Below are 20250 nucleotides of genomic sequence, written 5' to 3'. Positions count from 1 at the left end.
AAGTAATTATTTTAGATAGTTTATTTCTCTCTGTTTCTTTTTTGTTCTTTAAACTTATAAACACTTTCTGACGAATTATTATAAATTACTCTTAAAAAATAGTATGTACAGTAAATGATACAGATGGAATATTTTTGGGACGAAAATTTTTACGATATAAACATGTATGTCATACAAAAGAATAAATTCATTGAAGTAAATCGATCGAATCATTCATTTCTGCACAATATTTACACGACTTATAATATTCCTTGAGACTGAAATTACACGGAAACTAAAAAAAAAAAAAAAAAATAATAATGATAGTAGTACAGAGAATATCAATGATTGTAGCTGTTTCTCGCAATTGAAATCTAAGTTAGTACAAACAATAATACAAGTTCTGCACGAATTATGAGAATCATCCACATCCATCAATTTCTCTATATATCCGTTCGGAATTGGAAGCACAAATAGTTCTTGAGAAAACGCAATTACAACCAAGGATGCCAAGAAGGATCCATTCGGCATAAGTTATCATGACTGTTGGCTGCAGCGACCAGGGTGCTAACTTTACTGTCGGTCACATCGAAATTGGCCAAGGAATTTAGCCTTCCAACGATCGCGTTCACTGCACGAGTGACCATCGTTATCAGAAGTTCACCTTTCATGTCTGTCGGAGCCTGCGACGAATTCTCAGCATCCTCTTGTTTCTTGTTATGATCCGCAATTACTTCATCTCGTAAAATTGCACGAAGAATCGTATGCACTTTGAAAGATGGTTGGACTAAGCAACGAGCTGTGGCAATTGCACTTGCAGTTAGAGGTCCGGAGACGCCTAATTAAAAACGACTTTTTTAAATATTTTCACACATACGAATATATTCATATTGCACCTTGCTTCAAGCACAATGAAATAGAATATATTTAAATATTCATACGTACAATAAAGTAATATAAACACGTACCTGTACTGGTGAGGAATTCCAGAATATTCGGTGTCAATCGGAAAGGAACTGGCCTGTTGGCATCCAGCTCACCGGATGTATCATCAACATCGAATTTGAAGTAAGCAACGTTGATCAGACCTGAATCCTGGTGCACGTACATCATATCAGGGTTCAACCTTGTCAGATGAAGCACATACTCCGCGAAACAGCTCAAAGATAGTTGCAGAGTAAACTGTAAGAAGAAACGAAATAATACGTATGTGAAATAATGAAATATTGCTGTATCCAATTCCAATAGAATTGTTTTGCAAAAGTTCAAATAATTCAGCCTCATTGCTTCTCTTAGCAAAGAGACTTAGCATTAGAATTTTTATACAAATAAACCTATCGCAGAAGATGGTGAATAAATGAGAGATATTGTCAAGAGACAAAGAAAAAGATAAAAATTGATGTATCACCCATGAGAATTACAATGCGGATCTATTAGAATATACAACAAATTAATTTTCTACCGATTGGAATGCGTAATATTACTATTTTTCTGAAGGTCCAGTAATCAGTTGCGCCAGGGAACGTCTTCACCGCCCAGTCTCTGAGCATCGTCTTGGCGACCATCGTCGTCTGCACTTCTTTGAGTATGTCTCTTAAAACTTGATGACTCGCCTGTGCACCCCTGGCTTGTACCGTGGCCAATCTGTCGTAATACCTAGCTATTGGCGCATCGTGTTCTATACCTAATTTTGCACAGCCTTGTTTGTAAATGTCTAGCAAAGACACGGAAGCAGGATTATCCTCAACCAGTCGCATCTGCGGTGAAACAGCTACCACACGAGGAACGGTGAAATGCAAGAACCTTCTAGAGGTTTCTTTTTGTTTAGCCAGATAGTGATTTAACATTCGTAACAATTGAAGAACACGTTCCTCGCGTCTTGCGTCGCCCAATCCAGCGTCGTTGACGACCAGGTATGGATACAAACGTCCGTTGTGTCCACGAATTCGTAATCTTCTAGCCGCTGCATTGTGTCGTTGAACAACTTCGACTCTTGGCATGAATCTCGCTATTCTTACGTAGTAATGCGAGTGTTTGGGTAAGAGAAATTCGCCTGGTAATTCCACTTCGGCTGTTTTTAGGCTAAAGTTGCTAAGAAAGCGACACTTTTCTTCGATTAAAAAGGACCTGTTTGATATTAAATTATTAGTAAGTTTATATAGACCCATCTTGAAATAGAGGTAGAAGTGCATAATAAGTTCATTCGTACTTGAAGGAATAGATTTTTATTATTTTTTGCAACTAGATTATTTTCTATCTATCATTTCAAAGTCTAACACTTCTATTAAGAAATTCCAATATAGTACTTTCTTTCAGCACAATATGACAAGCTATAATTATGAAGTTTTGAATTTTTTATATTTTGAATTATACTATTATAAATGTACACTTCTTGCATCTGTAAATGTCTCATAAATGCATAAACATTCATAGTTTATATTCATAATAAATATAAGTAATTTTTATGTATGACTCAAAATTGAAAGAACTTCTTATGCAACTTGATATAAATTTTCAAGAAATGGTACTTTGGTAACTGCTTCGTCTTTCCTTCAAGAATTTTGATCCACTTTTTCAGCTTGCTGATCAGATTGTGAAGTAATCTTGCTCCAGGTACAGTGAAGTCGAAGTCGCTCTTAAATTGACCCTTCATCTTTTGGAAAACGGGATCTTGAACGGTAGCCTGAGCCCTGCGTGCCAGAGACTCTGAACCCGCCGAACCAAACGTGTTGTTCACATTTTGAGAGGAAGATATATTCTCTGGAATTAAAAAAAATCTTTGCTTAATCGATTCTAGTACCTAGACAGTTGTAAAGGCTCAGTGCCTCCAGAAACTCACCAATTCCTATGCCGAAAGTCGAGACCAGCTTCTTTACAAAGTTCAACGTGTGGGGAGTTATGGTTGCTTCACTTACAGCGCCACGATTTTCGAATGCTATTGCGTAACACTTGGCCAAACCTTGTTTCAGCTGTCTCAGAACTTCTTCGTACCAAGTTTCTCGGAACCAGACCATCTGAAACGTAGCATTTACCTTTTATGGTATAGTTTTGAATTAATAGATGAATAGAAAAATGAATAGAAATGGTACATATATAAGGGTATTATATTAAATATATCATAACATAAATACTAAATACATAAATCTAAATATATAATTTAACAATAATTTAATAATAATTATCAGTAAAAATTATAATGTTAAAGAATCAAAGAAACATCCTGCATATCACGTGATATGATAATGAATAAGCTAGTGAATAATCAATTAGTAATTAAATTAAATTAACTTTAATAAAACTAAATCGTCAGGACATCAAGGGATATACGAGTCGTTCAGAAATCATACTAATAATTAGAAACAGAAAAAAGTGATATTTATACAAACTATTTTAAAAAATTTACTTTGCCATTCACAAAAATAAGTCTTTTGTTTCTTGAGACAATAATAACTATGTAAGTCGAGAATTATATAAAAAATAAAATTGATCAATTTAATTTCTGAGAGACTCATATAGAACGATACAGTAGAAAGTTAAAAAATTTATACAACTAACTTGGTCCACGATGCCTTCTAAGCTAGACAAAATAGTAGGATGAATATCTCTCTGCATATGCATGATCTTCGAACACCTCCACATGGGTGGCGTGGCTCGAATTGGTCCCGTTTCAGGTACTCCTTGTTGCTGCACATTCCCTGCAGCTCCACGACCCTCCACACCTTCCTGATTCTTTCCAGCGGCCAATTCAGCGCTCTTATACCTCTCGCGCTGTTCAATCTTCAACGTGAGGTACAAAGTTCTGATGGAGAAGTACACAGCTTGCGGGAACATCCTTCCAACTTGGCTCAGTAAATTCAGAATCACGTTTCCTTCGTGTCTAACCAAGCACATCAGCAACTGAGGTATCCAAGGTAACCACTGAATCGGTGGGACGCCTACAGCATATTTCTCCACGGCTTCCATCAGAGAGGACTTATCGTCATCATAGGTGAGCAGCCAAAGAACCTTGGCCAAGTATTTCCTCGACTTAGATTCATTCTGGTGTCTGCAGGCATGAAGGAAGCAAGTGATGGCCGAAATCCCAATGGAAATTTGGCGTGCGTCGCGCGTGAAGATGTGCTCCAAATAATCACCCCACAGGGCCCACGCCTTCACCAGTGTATCATGCAGTTGGACAGCGGCTGAGAACGCTTTATTCGCGTCGTCTGATCTGCCTATCTGCGATAACAGCATTCCCTTCAGTGCATAAAATTCCGCGGTCATTTCCTTGGTGAAGTAACGCAGATTCGTAGATTCAATGACCTCTAGACCGTCTTGCAACTCGTTTTTACCGCTGACCGACGCCTTCTGTAAGTAACACTTCACCTGCTGCCTGATTTTTTGGAAACAGTCGACGATAGGCACGCTGGGTATTGTGTAGATCTTCGACAATGACTCCAAACACACGCCGCACAGATTGTGCTTCCTGGCTATTTTACCAAAGTGAATAATTGCCTGGACGGACGCGTGGACACCGAGCATCGAGTGGTTGTTCGTTTGGTCTTGTTGCGAATCGTAATGGCTCGAGATGAATGTGTAATGGTGCTGACGCCAGGTGAAAATATCTGACCAATGACTTAAATCGTCGGCTATCACAGGCAATCGGTTCCTCCATGTTTTCACGATGGCTTTCATGTCGTGCAACGATGTGCTTCTACCGTGCAACAGCCCTTGATGTATCTGCATCGCTTCTTGAAGCTCCATGATCTGTTGCGCCGCTTGCAGCAAGGGTAGATGCACGTGGCTCACGACGTGAGGTAATCGACGCCATTCACGCATACATAAGCCAGATGCCAACTCCACATACCGTTCTACAGCGTTTAGATGTTGATCTTCACTGTTGCATATCGCCAGGAAACCTCGATACAGATTCACCTGTAAAAATTTAATTTTTGAAAATCATTGTACTCTGACTAAGTTAATTATTGTCCAATAAATCCATATTTTCTATTTTCTTTTTTTTTAAATAAATACAGTTAATATAATTAATATTAAAATTTGAAAACTAAATTACCAGATGTAATGTTGTTTCGTGTATATTTTTAATTAATGTTAAGTCCTCAACCATTAGGAAAAATGATCTCATATCTCAATGAAAAAATCTTGAATACAATAAAGAATATAACTTTACCTTCCAAGCCATCTCCTTTGCACAATTATGCTCCACCTGTGCAAGGGCCTCCTTCATCATACTCCAATTAGGAATACGCCAAGAGCTCTCAAGAATCAAGAAAGGATTTTTCTCTACCTTCTTGCTACCATAATCCAATAACAAGTCCCATTGATTCAGCTCCTTTGCACATCTTATCCAATGTTGTTCCCAGAGCATTGCTTCTCGTTGTATTTTAAATGGTGCTGGTGTTGACACATAGTCTTGCTTAAATTTTGTCATTGCCACGTCATAGGCACCCTGTGCTTGCTCAAAAAATCCCTGCTGTTCCAGCGCAGTGGCCTGCAAAGTTTCCTTATAGTGAGCGTGTTTCTGCCAGAGACCAGACCACATGTCCTCCTCGAACAACAAGGAATACATGTCAGACAACGAATCTAGAATCTCGGCGTGAGGACTATTGTCTGGCTCAAAATCATAACAATCTGATTCTCTCTTAATTTTGAACTGATTGTTCCCATTGTCAAACGCCATTTGCTCTAAACTCAGTGTCATTCTGTGCCAGAGATTGTGAGATTTACCCAAGTACTTCATCAAGGCTGGCCTCATGGGCACTGGAGGATTGCAGCGAGAAATTGCTTCGACGAATGTAGCTATAGCGCTGGGATGGCAATCTTTCTGAATGACATGCGTACCGCTACATACGAACGGCACTACCTCGGCTATTAAAGTGTTGTGCTGATGCTCGTCCAAGATGCTCCAAATTCTTGGGAAAGTGTCCAGCCAAACACGTTCCGCCAAGTTTGTGTCCATGTGACAAAGTTGAGCCGTGGCTAACAACAATTGTTCTGTTCTGATCTTCTTGGCACGTTCTATAAATTCAGCTTGTCTGGCGATCAACTGTGTCAACGATGCCTTCCCCGAAGTGATGATCTCCTCTGGGACAATGGCGGAATCAACGTTAGACAAATCCATGTCCAGAATGTCATCCTTTATGTCGGCTGTTTCAGAGATGTCCTGAGGCTCCTCCTTTATAGAGCTGTATATTATGAAGTTCTTGTGTTCCTCGCTGTCCGCCATGTTTATCACAGAAGTTACGCTCGGCAACAAGGTATCCTGATTAGACATTTGAATCTGAGTGGTTGAATTGGCGGTGATGAGGAGTAATTCGATGCACTGCTTGATCCAATAATGAGGACCAATGGCGTCCCAACTCTGGCTGCAAATGATGTATAAAAGTCTATCGTGAAGCCGTCTTCTCATTGATGCGTCGAACACCTCGAAGAATTTCGCTCGTATCTGAGGTTGGACGCATCTCAAGCCCGAGAGGAAAGCAGGCTCCAATTTCGACGTTAGTTCAGATGATTTCAACGTTTCGTCTCTGTAAATGTAATTAACCAGTTCCAGAAATTGCCTGTTCAACTCCAAATCATCCGGGAAACGTTTCTCCACATACTGCATCATTTTCACTAAAAGAATAGACTTCTCCCGCAGGCTGGGCGCCTGATTCATGGCGATGGGATTCTTATTTTTCATCCACTCTTCCAACATCTTCGTGATGGCTTTCATCACTTTTATGTCTTGGGTTTTCTCGATCAAGCCGACCAGGATCGAGCCGATGAACGTTTTCCTCATTTCCACGCCCATGACTACCACGCGATTCTTCACTAGATCCAAGCTCAGTATCAACAGCTCGCTACCAACTGGATTAGCTTCCGCCTGAGTCGAGTGCAAATGGTCCTTGGCCATTCTGTGAAGAACCCTCATGAACGGAGTTATCAATCTGTCTATGTAACTCGGATTGTTCGTGCAAGCTGCCTTGAGCATCATCAGCGTCCCGAATAACGTGCTCGGAGTGGCCGTGGTGTTCTTCTCGTACGTGGCCAAACCGTCAACGACAAATTTCGCAACAGTGGTGTACAATGTGTCCAGTTCCTCGTACTTAGAGGCAACCGTAGAAGAAGTAGGCTCTGCGGGGAAAATGGTCATTAAACGTGACAACAATCCGTGAACCAAACGAATGACTTTGGTGTTGCTGCTCGCTATACAAGCACCTATACCTCTCTGCAACGATTTGAAACTCGACAGGATTTGTTCCCTCTTCATCGTGCCAAGTAGAAACGTGAGAACCTCCAGGGCAGTCGAAATGTTGCCGTAGTTGGGCTGAGCACTGTCCACGCTGGCTAAAACTTTGTCCAGCCAGCCCAACATAAGATCGCAGCACTGCGGCCAGACGTCAGGTTTCAATGCCATCTTCAACAGAGCCACGCAACGTCTAGACAGCTGTTCACCCGGATTCCCATGGATAGTGGTAACGTCGTTCACTTGGCAGGCTAGTCGAAGCAGAAAATTTAAGATAGCGTCAGCGTGAGCTCTTTCTATGGGTTTAGTGGAGCCTGGTTCCATCCTAGGTAGAATGACAGGAACGGTTGTACTCCCTGCCGCTGCCTGAGCGACCATACGTTTCATTCCAGTCGGATCTTCGCTCATAGGTCGCTTCATAGGCCCCGCCTTGTTCTTAACAGACTCGCTCTCCGCCTCGTCCTTTATTCTGTGCAGCTCCCATTTAATGATCACCTCTGCCAGCTCCACAGCCAATCTCCTGTGCTCTATAGTGGCACTTGGACTGAAACCTAGTCTCTGAATAGAATTTACTATATGCTGAACCAAGTGATGCCTGACGGGATAGTACACTTTATAGTGTCTGACCACCAGCTGGAGGATATGAAACAACTGTTGCATGGAGTGTCCCTCTTCCACGATGATCTTCTTGGTCCAGTGTGTCAACATTGTGTTGCCATCCTCCATTCTGACAGGCATGGCCGGAGTTAAGATCTCCAATGCCTGTCTGACTATGTTCCTCGCGTCCAACGCGTGTGCCTTGAGAAGACTGTGGAAAACTTGGAGGACTATCCTCTTGTGAATGGCGAATTTCGCGATTATGTGACTTAGCAGTAAGTGGCCGTGGTACCTTGTCGTAGGATCGACGCAGTTCTTACCTAAGAGGCATGGCCACGCGAACGTCATCAATCTTCGTAACTTGTTACCTTGTCTCTTGTTGCTAACGTCGTGAATATGTTGAGATGCCTGCTCGACCAACAGACAGGAGAACTGAAGCAACGAGATTCGAACGCAGTCCGCTGAGCCGAACGGATTGTCCGGATCGATGATCTTGCTGATGAACACAGAAACGACATTCTCCGGATTGTCTTGGTACGGCATCGGCGCCCCGCCGATCAATTTCGTGCCCTCGCCACGCTCGAAGCTCACGGCGAAGCATGGAATTATGATCAATTGTAACACGTTGGCCTTCAGTTCCTGGGACAAGTTGTTTGTAGGAAAGTGATCGACGAATCTGAAGAACGCGCTTCGTTTCCATTCGACCGTGTACTCTTGCGCCACAGTGTGTTCCAAGAAGTCCCTGAGGAACTGGAAATCTGGAATGAATCTGTCGCAAGTCGCTCGTAGTAACTGAAACAACAAATCGATTTCGTTCGGATGATGGCGAAAGTAGTGCAGCAATATCTTCACGATGAGCTTCGGTTCCTTCCAGTGGCAATATTCCACGCTCTCGACCTTCTTGTGCAGTGCTTGATACTCGTCGTTGCACCAAATTTGCTTCAACGCGCCCACCAATTGGCCCTGGTTCGACAGCCATTGTTCGTCGAATTTAATTAGGATGGCGATGATCTTCACAGCCTGATGCTGCAGCTCGCTCTTCTCGCTGTGATTCAGATTCGAGTTCGTCTGTGAATGGGCAAGCAGCATAGTGATCAACCTGGTGGTGCTGCCATGCAACACGTCGCGGAACGGTTTCCCTTCTTTCCGCTTGATAAGGAACTCCAAGTATCTACTCCATTGCTGATCCTTGACGTTGTTGTCGTGCAAAAATAGATTCAACGTCTCTGTTGGATACCGTAACAAGAACTTCATCAGAGGAACGCGAAACGGACTGGATACTTCGACCATTAGCGACTTCTCCGCTTGAAGAACAAATTTGCAGAGGATGTCGATGAATATTGGCGTGGCTGCAGGAATTTCGTGAAAGATCCCTATGATCGTTACTATCTTCTGCTCGTTCTCGCCGGACTTGGATATACCTTTGTGCGCCTGTATGAGATTTTCTAACAGCTTCTTCAAGTGCTGCAACAGCTGCTCGCAGAGGGCAGTGCTGAACGTGCTTGGGAACAACTGGGTCAGATACGAGAGTCTCTTGACGCAGTTCAGACTGAGGTTCCTGTGATCGCCCAACGTCGACAGCATCGGTCGCATAATAGCGTGGACGGACTGCATGTCGATCTGGAAACCGGCTATGAACTTCTGCATGCACTCGAAGGCTGCCTCTTGCAACTCCGCGTTTGGTTTCTCCAAGGTTTTGTACAGAACGCCGAAAATCCTTTCGCGACAGGTCACGATGTAATGGCAGGCAGCCAGAGCCCTCAGAGCTGATTTTCTCAGTGGTATGAGGTTCGAGACGGCCTTGTAGCAAGGTAGCTTATTCAAATTAGCATCCTCCGCCTCGCTGAGTGCTAAAAGTTCTTGAAAAAACACGTCGTGCTCGGTTAGGTCCATGGTAAACAGACGTGGATTCAACGTGGTGCAGAATGTGTTCCCGTCTATCAGACCGATCTGAGCATTCGCCGGTTGATGTCTCAGCAGATGCTTCTTAGGTGGAATCATGTCCGCCAGGACCTCTTTGTGCGGCTCCATCACCTCGGTCACTGTCTTATTTTGTATTTCGGCGAGCAATCGCAGAGAGGACATGGACTGTTCTCGAACCAGAGTGTGCGGCGAGGTCACCTGTCTCACTAGCTCGTGAGTGACTTCGTACAAGCTCTTATTCTGCGCCTCTATCAACTCCGTGTTGCCGTCCTGAACTCCAGGATTCACGCAGACTCTCAGCATCTTCTCTAAGTTTGTCTTCGCCATGTCTATCGCGCCGTTCGACACTTCTTCCGTCAGATCCATCATCACGAACATGAGAGCCTTGAGGAACACGAACAGATGGTTCAGCACCCACTTGGTCGCCATTCTTTCAAAGAGAAACTTTATGGCGATGCAACCCCCTAACTTCGCGTACCAGGCACGCTCGTAACACAAGGAACACATTTTCTCGGACAGGTATTCCATCAGAGGTAGTTGGCAGGCTCTCTCCTTGGAACCGAGGATGTTTGTTGCAGTTTCAAGTATTATAACCAGAGCCAGGTGTCCAGATTTGTACAGTTCTTTCTCATCGTGGCCCATGATGACAGCCAGAGCGTCGATCAGAACCAGAGGATCTTGACCCTGCATACGAACTTGCCTTCCAGTTAAAGAAAATGGACCAGCTTGCTGAGCTATAGCCACCATGGTATAATGCCTGACGATGGACACCACGTTGCTTGCTATAGACGGCCTCAATTCTTTAACCTCTGAAGCAACAAACAATCCCGTCAGAGCTGTTTGTAGAACATTCCTCGCGACAATGTCCTGGCACTGGTAGTGCGATCCTCGTTGATGACAGATTTTCCCCTCTTTGAAGCTAGGATGCATGAACAGTTTATGTAAAATGGCATTGGTGTCGTCCAATCGCAGTGACACAGCCAAGTAACAGTTGATCACTTCCCAGCACTGTTTACGGTAAAACGAATCGGTGTTGCTAGACTTCAAGGCATTGAATGCCGTCTCGACTATCTTCTCCACTGGGAAGTCGATCGGTTTCGTGGGCTCTTGGAAGTAAACGACGATAGCCGGCGGATTGGTCTCACGATCGTTGTACTCGAGCTTCTGCGGCTCTATCATCATCTTCCTGTTCCCACCGCCGAATTTGCCAAGGACTCGGAAAGCCACGTGCGCTTGATCAGTAGGATTGTGCAACGTCCTCCAGAGGGCTTGCATCAAGTCAGCTCTTACAGGTTGTATGTGCTCGTACAGGAAATCAGGCTGGAGATTGTCCACGCATAGTTCGAGAGTTCGCAGCCCTTGACTGACCAAACAGTAACTTCCATTCAATGCAGAAACCAGAGGATCCATCAGCATTGGTAGATAAGGTAGTAGCGAGCTGAGTCTCACAGGAACTGTCAGGCACAGTTCGACGAACAAGTCCTTCATATGTTGCCTGTGCAAACCGGATTGCAGTCTGTTCAGACCTTCCAACATATTTGGCAGCAGGGGTAAGAATTCTTGATACAGCAGATCGTGAGAACCGCCACCAATTGATCTGAAGAGAGCCCTCAGCAAGAGGAAGTAATTGTAAGGTTCCTTTGCGGTCATGGCCAACTCTATGGCTCGATTGACGATCTGGTTTAGATGTGGCCTGAGCATATGCTCGTTCTCAGCAGGGAAAAGCGACACGCTACCGAAAACTAATTTGAACAGTCTTAAATATAAATTGCTCCTCTCTACGTTCGATCCCATGTCGCCCATCCTTTCTAATAAATACTCGACTAATATCGTTGCGAAGGTGGACGATATCGTGGGACTAGACAAAAAGGCACTTCCGATAATCTGCAACGCGCAATTCTTGAAGATCCTCTCGACCATATAGTCGATCGAGGTTGAGAATATTTCCTGGAATGTCTGCGGGTTCATTTGAGTAAAAACGTTTCCAAAAAGCTCCAACACCTCTTTCTCCTCTCTCGTACGGATCGTTTGAGACTGAGCTGGCCGGCCCTGTTGAGCGACAGCTCCAATCGTTGGCGGGCCTATTGTATAAATATCCAACGCTGGCAGAGCCCATTTCACCAGTTTAATGTACACCAACGTCTCCTTTGTCTGAAACTGATTCGACTGATTCGACACCTCGCCGGTTTTGCTGTTAATGCAGTTCGCTGTGATGGCCTTCGCGCCGTGCACCAGACTTTTCACCAGGTTCCTATAGTCGGCGACATTGTAGCTCATAGCTTGCGATGAAGGAAAGCCAAATTTCGACTTTCCAGTCTCTTTCTCCTCGTTCAAGTCAGGAACAACTGGCTTAGCATCCTCCGTTTTCACATCTACGCCAAACTGCGTCATCTGCTTGGCCTTGTTACGCAGAATGGGTATGTAGATCTTGGCTATTGTCTTGAATTTTAATACGAACACCAAAAGGATTCGCATGAGAAGCTCCCTGCCTTGTGTACTGTTCTCAGCGTCGGATCTTTGCCTCACCGTGTCTACCAGGTTCATCAACAGTTTGCAAGAGACCATCTGAACAGCTGTCGGAAGACTTTGATCGAGCAAATTCTTGCTGTATAGGTGCACAGCTCTGGACACATCGTTTAATGGCAGCAATAATCTAACATGGTGGACCAGGTCTGCGAGGGTCGAGTAAGCAAGAGGCCTGAGAGACTCGTGCGTGGTCCAACCTCGACCAATGAATATATCCTCATCGAAGAAACACTCCATGTGCGGTATAAATTTGTTTCGTAGATCAGTGGCCAATATGTGTCTCGACGCGATTACCAGCTCTTTTCGTAAATGAGCCACTTCCATTGGACACAGCGTGAACAAACCTAGGATACCTTTTACTAATATCGAACTGTGTTGAGACACCACGTCTTGGTACACTCTGATAACGTAGGCTAGGAACGACAGTGTTTTGATCTGAGCACCCATGAAGTCGACGAAGACTTCCTTGTTGAATCCAGGTGACGCTCGATGCTGAGGACTCGGTTGCAGGGTTATGGTAGTTATCACAAGAGGGATGAAGTCGGATACATCCTGGTGCACGTTCTGTTTGTAGAATTGATTCATAAGTACGACTATGATTGGTAATTCTTGGAGCACTTTGAGAGACAACACTGCTTTGGGAATTAGGTTGTACTGGAAGAAGAAAATTATTATTGTGATTAAACGGTTGTTGTTTATGAGAATTTATAGTTTTTACTGATGATTACATTGGTCAAAATTGAAAATTAATTTGAAAATATATTTAGTAAAAGATTAGTATATAGTATGAGTAACCATTAAAGATGCTCATACTGATCATTGATATAAGGTTGTTTAAATATCTTTTTTAAAACATCTATATATTATCAAATATTTCATAACCATTAGATTTGAGCTTTTACTTTTTAATGTTAATAAAATTTCAAAATGTTTTATATAACAGATATAACATAGTCATATGAGTATTCGAATATTTGCACAAGTTACTATAACTGAAGAATCTACATAGAGAATTGTATTACCTATTAAATATTTTCAACTTTTCAGCAAAAAATATTGTCAGACTTTGTTCAATTGTGTGCTAAAGATTTTCTCTTAAAGTATAAAAGTTTCCTTTTCGGTTGAAAGCAAAACAAGATTAAGATACAAAGAAATCAAGGATTGTAACACAATTGAAAAGTAACATATAGCTCGTATGGTTTATTGTAACTTAAAAACTAAGAAAAATGGAATATTTGCACGAGTCCCAAGAGACTCAATTTTCGATATACGAGAGTTAAATTTTTACAGATACAGAAATAACTACAGTCTTGTTATGATCACTTTTCACTTTTTAAAACTAATAAAAGATCACTTACAGTGACGACAGTACCATCTGCGGCTTTTTTCTCACTCTGTATGGCCGTGATCGTGAACGTTTCTTTCAAAAGTGCCTCTATATTTATTTCCGACAGATCTTTCACCCTCAATGGTGGTCGTGGCTCGAAGATTTTTGGCAGGTTCTTTGGTAACTCGCTGTACACCGATTTGACGAATTGCAAAAAATATTGTATCTAGGAATTGAAATGATAATAAATATCTATTGAATTATGTGGTTATTTCTTAAATCGCGTTATATCGAATTATATCATTATTGGCCGAATTAATTGTTTCTAAAATAATTAGACTATTGCAAATAAAACTTTTAACTTTCAATCAGTTTATAATTTCCATGAAAGTAATGTCAATTAAATTATGATTCACTGTATTTAGTTTTGACTATGAAACAAAGTTGTTATTGCAATTATTACAATTAAAATCTTTAGATCATTGTCAATTTTGCAAACTACTTTTTCTCTTAAAGCAAATTGTTGTTTCCCAGTTGCTGCAACTTTTACTGCACCAAAGCAGTATCTGAAGTTTTCTAAAGAATATATTCGAATTCAATATTGATCCATAGATGGATAATTCGTTTTTTCTTTTTCTTTTTAAAATACATCAATTATGTTGTGCTTAGTTGGCTTTCATCTTTAAATTGATCACCAATAAATATTTTTCCAATAATTAATTATTTTCATATTTCTCAATTATTTTTAAAATCGAAATGTCACTGACAAAAGTTGAAAGAAGAGGGAATTTTATGAAAACTTTGTACAAAGAAGCCCCTACGTACTTCAGGATTAAAAGTTGGCTTATACTGTTTGTACAGTTCGATGATGATCCTCAGACAGACCAACACATTCTCCTCGTTGTCAGTCTCCAATAATTTCGACATCAAACTCAGGATCTGTTTCACATACGGTCGTAGATACTCGTTGCTGGGTAATCTGTGTATCATCTCCAAAATCAACTTCCTCACTTGTTGGATGTTGTACTCCGATATAAAGTGCGGCTCACCCTCTTGTAATATTTTCAGGAAAATCTTTATCATGTGCTCGAGAAACGTTTTGTATTGTGACGAGCACATGATGACCTGCAACGATTTAACATGCCCGGAAATAAGCAATGTAACAAATAAAGTCACATGACGAACAAAAATAGGTAAAAAATCTAATTCCAAATAATTAACTTATTAAGAAAGTATACTAAATATACTAAAAAAAAAAAAAAGTTCTTTTACATTTCACAAGAATTGTAATTTTGAAAATTTGAAATTTTCTCTTATAGACGTAACTTATTAAGAAAATATACTAAATATACTAAAAAAAAAAAAGTTCTTTTACATTTCACAAGAATTGTAATTTTGAAAATTTGAAATTTTCTCTTATAAACGTAACTTATTAAGAAAATATACTAAATATACTAAAAAAAAAAGTTCTTTTACATTTCACCAAAATTGTAATTTTGAAATTTTCTCTTATAGACATAACTTATTAAGAAAATATACTAAATATACTAAAAAAAAAAGTTCTTTTACATTTCACAAAAATTGTAATTTTGAAAGTTTGAAATTTTCTCTTATAGACATAATGAAAAAAAATAAATAAATAAAAAATAAAATTTAAAGATTTATGCAATCCTCTATTGTATCATTACGTTCCTAACATTGCAAAGAAAGATTTATTTCTGTAAATATGTATAAACATTTACCAGTTTGGTATAAATTAAATATGAGCTTCAATTATTAAACTGAAAGGTTCCTGAAACTATTTCAAGATTGAAACGAAAGCAATGTAATTCGATTGTCCAACGACGAATAAATACCTCGAAATTTTCCGACAATTCCTGAGCGGCCTTCAGTTTCAATTCGTCTTTTGAAACTGGATCGGCCAGCATCGTTACGTAGGATTTGTATGTATTCATTTGAGTTACGGGGTCTGGTGGTGCCATTTTGATTGTTTTGATCAAGGAAGTTCAATCTGTGTTAAGTTTGGTCCATTAAAAAACCTGCGCAAAATTGAAATTTAGATTATTCCTTGTCGTTAAAAATCACTGTTCTTTGTTAAAACACGCGGCCAATAGCGACCGATGTTTCTATTCTTGGAAATAGATAGATTGCGGATTTTTATGCATTTGAACGTAGAAAAATGCACGCAGTAGAGTGTAAAAATATCCAAAGTACAATACTCTTTACAATGTTTAATAGATGAAGGAATTTTTCCACCTAATTAATTCCAACTTGCAAATCACTTATCGGTATCTTAGAATGATCAAAATAAGATGGAAATAATGTAAAATAAAATTGAAGATGCGTCTTTTTTATCGTAACATTTAGCAGCGTTAAAAATGTCCCTCTAAAATCACTGCAATTGATGTCTCGAAAGAAAACGAAAAAATAAAAAAAAAATAAAAAATCTGTCCCACTGGAAATATGCACGTACAAAATTGTAGCTTAAACATTTCCCTCTCATTCGAGATCACTTTTCTCAGTTTCCTCAGGAAATGTTCGTTCGATATCGCTACGTTCAATTCCTTCGAATGAAACATCCGCTCCACGAAAAATACACACGTACGAAGCTGCAATTTGAACGTTCGTTTCTCTCGTAAAAAAAAAAAAAAAAAAAAAAATGATCTTTCCTCTCGACTCTTCTCAGAAATCGCAATCGTTACTTTTGAGTTTCTTTGAAAGCGAAGCAAATTAATCGACGAACTCGTGGAGATGATTTTACGTGAAAAATTATCGTCAGAATCGCTCGAGCTACGTTCTTTTCAGATCAATGAGGAAACGTTCAACACTTCCAACGATGCAAACAACCCTTGGCAACCGCCCCAAGTGTTTCCTATCGTCCACTTTGACTGAACTTTCTCGAATTAATCTCTTTGTCCCCTCTGACAACAATTTCCCAGCGTTACGTATGGAAAAGTGCGTTTCGATTCGTAGGAGAAGAATATAGCAAGATGACTCGTCGATCGACGATGATCGAGGAGGTCGGGCGAGATGTTAGGGGTGAAAGAGTATATGTTCACAGGCTATAAATGCCAACGAAATGCTGGGTACGATCTCAGTACCCTTGCAATGTTGCTAGTAACCTGATGAAGTTCGAGGTATGACATAGAAAACGATTTTCTTGCGAATCGAAGGTGAAAATGGACGAAACTACTATCGACTCGATCTTCGCGGGATCTTTGAAATCTCTGCCAGCGGTTAGCTCGAAAATCGTCAGAATATTCACGAGCTCTACCTTCACCGGTACGTTGGAATATTACGTCATATGCAAGTGTTTGTATTTTCACGCATTTGTTTCCTTTTTTTTTTTTTTTTTTTTTTAATGAAGAGATTTCATACGATTTCTTTTTAGATAAATTTGGATAATCTGATTTTTATCTTCATAACGTTAAGTTTCTGTAATTATATAGAAATATTACTATGATATAATTTAGTTATTTATTTAATTTAATTATATAGAAATACTACTGTGATATAATTTAATATACTTGAATAATTATTAAATCAATAATATTAAAATTTAATGCTAAATGATATAATTTAATATACTTAAATAATTATTAAATTAATAATATTAAAATTTAGTGCTAAATGATATAATTTAATATACGTAAATAATTATTAAATTAATAATATTAAAATTTAGTGCTAAATGATATAATTTAATATACGTAAATAATTATTAAATTAATAATATTAAAATTTAGTGCTAAATGATATAATTTAATATACGTAAATAATTATTAAATTAATAATATTAAAATTTAGTGCTAAATGATATAATTTAATATACGTAAATAATTATTAAATTAATAATATTAAAATTTAATAGTAAATTATATAATTTAATATACTTAAATAATTATTAAATTAATAATATTCAAATTTAATGCTAAATGATATAATTTAATATACTTAAATAATTATTAAATTAATAATATTAAAATTTAATACTAAATAATATAATTTAATATACTTAAACTTGAGATACAGTAAATATTTTATAGCAAGTATTTTTTTTTTCACTTTCTAGTTTTTTAAATCATTACTCACTTTCTCTAATAATTCCTGTTGACAATAATTCTACAGAATTATTTGACAATATGCATGTGCTTCTATAGATCTTGCTGGATCACGGATGTTTACGTATTTATAGAAAATTTAAAGATAAAAAAATCTGCAAAATTTAATATACCAGTGAAATATAATACATATAATATATATAATATAATAAAATATAATATATACATATAATACACATTATTATATACATATACATATACATATAATATAATATATATAATATAATAAAATTTCATTATTACATATATACATATAATATAATAAAATATAACACAAAAAATATATAAAATTGCATAAAATTATATAAATATATAACTTAAATAACAATAATAAAATCGATCTACAAAACATCCAAAATGTAATGCCTAATAAGAAATGCTTTTCTTTCCTGTTTCATTGATAAAAAAAATATTAATTTGGATAAGCAGCCGCGGTTTATTAATTTCACTAATTGAAAACGAGAAAGTTTGAGAAAGTTTTTTTTTAGCGATAACAGATGAATCTTAACAGTAAGAAATTTCGTTTACAACTATCGAATTGTCGCGAAGCAAAATGTGAATGCAAAGATTTAAATGTAGGAAATATTTCAAATTCAGATACAACGATGGAGCGGAACACGTTAATGGCGCAGTGTTATCCAAAGCTCAAAGATTATTGCAGAGAAAAGCACGGACTGGAGTTTCAGGTAATTATTATATTAAACAATCAATTATAAGATTTGCGCGAAGAGCATGACAATTAAGAACAAAATTCAATAAGCATTTCTCTCTCTCTCTCTCTGTGCAATATATGTAAAAAATTAATCGTACAGAAAGCACAGGTCACGAATATATATAGCCGAAGGGTGTTAAAATCTGTGTTACCGAAACGCGATTCGTCGACCTTGAAGAATTGATTTCTCTCGTGCCAGGCACCGCATACAGCTAAAACCTTTCCACCACACAGTGTGCGATGCGTTCTAAATTTAAATCGACGAAATTCTGGGAGAGGGAAGAAACAATGAGGGAATCATTCGGATAATTTAATTTCAGGTGGTTGATATGAGATGGGGTGTAAGAGACGAGGCTACTGACGATCACATGACCACGGAACTCTGCATGAGGGAAATAGAAAATTGTCAGAGACTCTCAATGGGTCCGAACTTCGTGGTATGAAATAAAATTGGAAAAAAGGAAATGTCTGTGTTTCGATTTGGCGAAAATTTTATAGGGAAGATAATGATGAAGATCAAATAAAGATAAATAATATTTGGAGGAGGGATCTTTGACGATTCAAATCTTTTAACAAAATTAGATTATCTAGATTGTTTCAATTGATCACTGTGCCACACGTTCATATTTCAACAATTATAGAAATAAATAAATATTTTAGATATTGATTTAAAATAATATAAATATTCAAAATATTCAAAATATAGTACATTTGAAATAAAATATAAAAATAATATAAAATATTCGAAATATTCAAACTATACATCTGAAATAAAATATAAAAATAATATAAAATATTCGAAATATTCAAATTATAATACATCTGAAGTAAAATATAAAATATTCGAAATATTAACGAATAAAAATAATATGAAATATTTTAAATATCGATAAATATTTTTTTATCTGATTCGCCAGAAATCCTTTTCGTAAATATTACTTTTATCTAAAAGGAACCTATTTCTAAAATTTTAGCTAAGATTTTGTTGTATCTTAGGAAGTGAAAACCATTTTTTGCAAACTTTTAACTCGTCAAAAATTGTCTATAAAAGAAACATATTTTCAGTACTTCAGCCAAATCGGAGCACGAATGTACATACGTACGTTTCCAGAGAATTATGACAATAATTCGATCCCATTAATCGCAACGTTGGAAACACATGGCGCGAGACACGTTTTAAAATTCCTTCAAGGTGTTCCTCGGACAGAAATACGGTTATCGCCCGATTCCAACGTACGTTCTCAGCTCGGAATTGGAAATGTTGAGAACAGAATTAGAGAGCCAAGGGATGGACGTCGGACTTTTGGACAAATGGTACAAGAAGGACAGCAACGCGGTTCCACCTACGAGTATCTTGCAGCCAATATCGTCCATCTTGAAGAATTTCAACAACAAAGTGATTGAAGTTTCTCATTAGAGAGTAAGTAGGAAGGTACGAAATTACTAGAGTACATGAATCATTCCTTACAATTCAGAGGATACCAAAGCTTCAGCAAGAAGATCAGGCTATTTGGTGGGACACGATGGTGAAAATGCAAAAGCTATTCCGAAAGGGGGCACAGTCTTTGTACAATGCTGGGAAATTTGACAAAGACACCATGCACAATTATTTTATGTCAGGTATGGTAAAAATTTAAACGTAGTTCTATGGTGATGATTTCTCAATCTTCAATTTTTCGTTTCATCTAATTTTACCACTGATCTATATCTGTGAGAGTGTAAAGTACAAAGTAAAATTAAATATCCAAGATCTTAATAAAATCTAGGACAAATTACTAGTCATCTGTGTATTAATCTTCTATGGTAAGAATTATTGTTTCAATTTTGAAGAAAAAGG

General features: G+C 38.4%; 2 protein-coding genes across 2 annotated transcripts in view; one reads left to right on the top strand and one right to left on the bottom strand.

Annotated features, from left to right (window-relative positions):
• Positions 1-3: 3 nt before the first annotated feature.
• Positions 4-15619, bottom strand: LOC122535777 (transformation/transcription domain-associated protein). The gene is made up of 10 exons (XM_043667583.1): positions 15437-15619; positions 14406-14705; positions 13612-13806; positions 5150-12907; positions 3535-4893; positions 2819-2993; positions 2508-2739; positions 1464-2106; positions 948-1161; positions 4-817 (listed from the first exon to the last, which is right to left on the bottom strand). The coding sequence occupies exons 1-10, from the start codon at positions 15560-15562 to the stop codon at positions 474-476; spliced, it is 11346 nt and encodes a 3781-aa protein (XP_043523518.1). The 5' UTR covers positions 15563-15619; the 3' UTR covers positions 4-473.
• A 1077-nt stretch (positions 15620-16696) lies between these two features.
• The window catches only part of LOC122535782 (NACHT and WD repeat domain-containing protein 2-like), a 9311-nt gene continuing 5757 nt past the window's right edge, over positions 16697-20250 (top strand). Inside the window, exons 1-5 of the mRNA XM_043667593.1 lie at positions 16697-16862; positions 18299-18387; positions 18734-18850; positions 19606-19809; positions 19889-20033. Of these exons, the coding sequence (XP_043523528.1) occupies positions 16760-16862; positions 18299-18387; positions 18734-18850; positions 19606-19809; positions 19889-20033 (658 nt within the window). The 5' untranslated portion in view covers positions 16697-16759. The remainder of the gene's footprint in view (positions 16863-18298; positions 18388-18733; positions 18851-19605; positions 19810-19888; positions 20034-20250) is intronic.

Source organism: Frieseomelitta varia, unplaced genomic scaffold (genome assembly GCF_011392965.1).
Source record: "Frieseomelitta varia isolate USP_RPSP 00005682 unplaced genomic scaffold, Fvar_1.2 scaffold_769, whole genome shotgun sequence".
NCBI lineage: Eukaryota > Metazoa > Arthropoda > Insecta > Hymenoptera > Apidae > Frieseomelitta > Frieseomelitta varia.
This window is presented reverse-complemented; position numbering and strand designations above follow the sequence as displayed.

Bases quoted from the DNA above. Each gene is read 5' to 3' on its own strand.
- LOC122535777 (XM_043667583.1), bottom strand. From the start codon at position 15,562: ATGGCACCACCAGACCCCGTAACTCAAATGAATACATACAAATCCTAC. The intron at 2,994-3,534 runs GTTAGTTGTATA...GCTACGTTTCAG, and splicing joins TAGAAGGCATCGTGGACCAA to ATGGTCTGGTTCCGAGAAAC. The intron at 2,740-2,818 runs GTGAGTTTCTGG...TTTTAATTCCAG, and splicing joins GACTTTCGGCATAGGAATTG to AGAATATATCTTCCTCTCAA.